General features: G+C 42.3%; 1 protein-coding gene across 1 annotated transcript in view; it reads left to right on the top strand.

Annotated features, from left to right (window-relative positions):
* The window catches only part of LOC101568087 (olfactory receptor 8B12-like), a 6930-nt gene extending 5614 nt beyond the window's left edge, over nt 1-1316 (top strand). The window contains exon 2 of the mRNA XM_023701486.1: nt 355-1316. Coding sequence (XP_023557254.1) covers nt 384-1316 — 933 coding nt within the window. The 5' untranslated portion in view covers nt 355-383. The remainder of the gene's footprint in view (nt 1-354) is intronic.
* The last annotated feature ends 2283 nt before the right edge of the window (nt 1317-3599 follow it).

The following is a 3599-nucleotide window of genomic DNA, read 5'->3' as shown; positions in this document are numbered from 1 at the left end:
GCCTCCCAAGAGCTGGGATTAAAGGCTCACATGATTTTCCCAGTCTCAGTTGCCATCTCAGTGTACCCTGGGGGTTGGGCTGGCATGGCAGGCCTGGAATCGAATCTTGGCCTTTGTGCCTGCTTGCAGGCACTTTAATCTGCTGAGCTATTTAAGTTCTAAAGTTTGATCCCCAATACTACAAAAAAGTGAAAATTCTGATCATTGGTCCCCATTCATAACAGAGGAGAAAGTTTCCTCTTTTCAAACAAGTTGAAGTCTTTTTGGATTCCTTTCTTTCAAGAACAAGGAATAGATATAGAAGGTATGTCTTAATGCTTGCTTCTAAATGGTCATCTCTTCCTGATCCCACAGATCCTAAGAGATCATTCTCATGAAAGAGAATGGCAGACTGGAACTCTTCTGTGACAGAATTCATCCTCTTAGGTTTGACACATCAGCCAGGACTCCGGATCCCTCTCTTCTTCTTGTTTTTGGGTTTCTATCTGCTCACAGTGCTGGCAAACCTGGGCTTGATCATCCTAATAGCACTGAACTCTCACCTGCACACCCCCATGTACTTCTTCCTCTTTAACCTCTCCATAATAGATCTATATTACTCGGCTACCATCACCCCAAAAATGCTGATGAGTTTTATCTCCCAGAAGAACATTATTTCATATACAGGATGCATGACTCAACTTTTTTTCTTCTGCTTCTTTGTTAATTGTGAGTCCTTTATCCTTTCAGCAATGGCATATGATCGCTATGTTGCCATCTGCAAACCTTTGGTTTACATGGTCACTATGGGTCCCCAGACATGTTCACTCCTCTTGTTAAGTGTCTATGTGATGGCCTTCATTTCAGCTATGGCTCACACAGGAAACATAATGAGCCTGACCTTCTGCTCTGACAACCTTATCAATCATTTCATGTGTGACATCCTTCCCTTCCTTGAACTGTCCTGCAATAGCAGTTATGCAAATGAGTTGGTTGTCTTTGTTGTTGTGGGAATTGATATCATATTACCTGTTGTTCCCATCTTCATTTCTTATGCCCTCATCTTGTATAACATTCTTCACATTCACTCCAAGGAGGGAAGATCCAAAGCTTTCAGCACGTGCAGTACTCATATGACTGTGGTTCTTCTTTACTTTGGTTCTGGGAGTTTCATGTATCTGAAATCACCAACACTTTTACCCCTGGAGCAAGGGAAAGTGTCTTCCCTGTTTTATACCATTGTTGCACCTATGTTAAATCCATTAATCTACAGCTTGAGAAATAAGGATGTTAAAATGGCCATTAGAAAAACCTTGGGGAGAAAAATATTTTGTTAAGAAAGGAGTTGTATTTGAATAAAAAGATGAAAACATTGTTTATTGATATGTATGTTTTTATTTTACTGTGTAGTATGCAGTGTGTACATTCCTGGTGGGATAATGGTATGTATATATGAACATCTTAATTTCTTCTTCATTCCCTTTCTCATTCCTCCACCCACCATCCCTGTGTTCCTCTATGTGTGTTACTTGTCTCTTCTTGCTAGGACAAAATACCCAATGCCTAAAATGAAGGAAGGAAAGGTTTATTTAGCTCACATTTAGTAGACATTTCAGTCTATAGTTGGATGGCTCTAAGGCAGAGTGGCACATGGCACACAGCAGATGTTCATTGTTGAAGCAAAGAGTATAGGGCAGGCTACCCTGCGCCAGCGGGACCTACTGGTTCCAGCCCAGGCACAACGTGGGTGAGAGCCTCTTAGACCCACTTCGACTCTTGCCACAACTCCGCAGCACCTCCCCTACCCTGCCCGCCCAGTAGGAATTCCTGCCCATTCCGGGAACCCGCAGACCAAGTCCTAGCCCAGGCCCAGTGAGTGTGTGGGAGAGCTTCCGGCTACCCTGGGCCAGTGGGGCCTACTGGTCCCAGCCCAGGTGCAGGGTGTGTGACACCCTCTTTCACCCTCTTGCGATGTCCACTGTCACTCCGTAGTACCCCCCACACCCTTCCCGCAGAGTAGGAATTTCTGTCATGTTCTGGGAACCCCCAGATCCAGTCCTAGTCCAGGCCCTGTGAGTGTGTGGGAGACCTGCCTCTCTCCCTACTCCACCTTGTCCTCTCCAGACTCAGCTCAGGTCTGGCATACAGGCCTGGAATGAAACCAATCAGCTGCAATTCCTGCAGAGAGCGTAGGGGACAGAACCACCCAGCTAGTCCAGGAGCAGAACATCTTGCCAGAGGGGCACAACAGGTTCATCCCCAAGGACAGCAACAGGAAGGAACTGAGCACAGCAGCCAGATCCAAACCAGGCAGAGCTAGATAAATCCAAACTTTGTAGATCTACACCTCAACTTCAGTAGGTGCTAAGGCTATGACTTCAACAAAGACCTACAACAAAGGTCAGAAGAGAGTGCTACACAGAATAACAATGAGAAGGAGCAAAATGCAATCTCAGACCCCAAGCCCACACATAACAAGTGCTGAGGACACTGACACAGAACAAATTGGGAAAAGCACAGCTGAAAGCAATGAATCAATGGTTTCTGAAATAAAGAAACAGCTGCAGAAATGTATAGAGGAACTCAGATTGGAAATGAAAAAAGAAATCCCTGAATTAATAACATCTGCAGTAAAGAATCAAATGCAGAAACATATGCAGAAAACCCAATGCCCACAGAGAACAAGTGCAGAGGACACTAGCTCAGCTCAAATATATGAATTAATAGCGTCAATAGTAAATAAGCAACAGCAGAAAGTCATAGATGAACTCAAGGCGGAATTCTCTTTCACTAGCTCAGCTCAAATGTACGAATTAATAGCGTCGATAGTAAATAAGCAACAGCAGAAAATTATAGAGGAACTCAGAGAAGAATTCTTTTCTGAAATAAGAAAAGAATTCTCAGAACTCATAGCATCTGAAGTAAAGAACCATCTACAGAAACTTAGGGAGGAAACCCAATCTGAAAAAAACATTGCAGTAAAAGAATTTATAACTGCTTCTAAAAAAGACATTGATAAAATAATAGAGGAGATTAGAAAAATGACGGATTCCTTGAATGAGCAATACAGGAAAGAAATAGATTGCATGAAACACAGAGAGATATAGAGGAAATGAAAATCTCAATCACAAGCTTGCAAAACCATTTAAATGAAAGTGAAGACAGAGTTTCAGATCTTGACGCTGGTGCAGCTAGTGAAAAGATAAGAAAGGATCTCTTAAAAACAACTAGGATGCAGGAAAAAATAATCCATCACCTACAAGATGATGCAAAGATGAAAAATGTGAGTCTAATAGGCATCAATGAGAAAGAAGGAGTCAATACAAATGACATTAAAAAAATATGGACAGAAGTAAAAGCAGAAAACTTCCCAAATATAAGGAAACAATCTGACATTCAGGTAACTGAAGCATACAGAACGCCAAGAAACCTCAACCCAATTAAACACACTGAGACATATAATAGTCAAGATCCCAGAAATTCAGCACAAGAATAATATACTGAAGGCCGCTAGAGAAAAGAAACAGATCACATTCAAAGGAAAAGCCATCAGAATTACAGCCGACTTCTCTTCACAAACCATGAAGGCAAGAAGAGCATGGAGCAGAGTACTTCAAGTC

Source organism: Octodon degus, unplaced genomic scaffold (genome assembly GCF_000260255.1).
Source record: "Octodon degus isolate 3935 unplaced genomic scaffold, OctDeg1.0 scaffold00136, whole genome shotgun sequence".
NCBI classification, from domain to species: Eukaryota; Metazoa; Chordata; class Mammalia; order Rodentia; family Octodontidae; genus Octodon; species Octodon degus.
The sequence above is the reverse complement of the archived record's forward strand: the minus strand, read 5'-3'. Positions and strand labels throughout refer to the sequence as shown.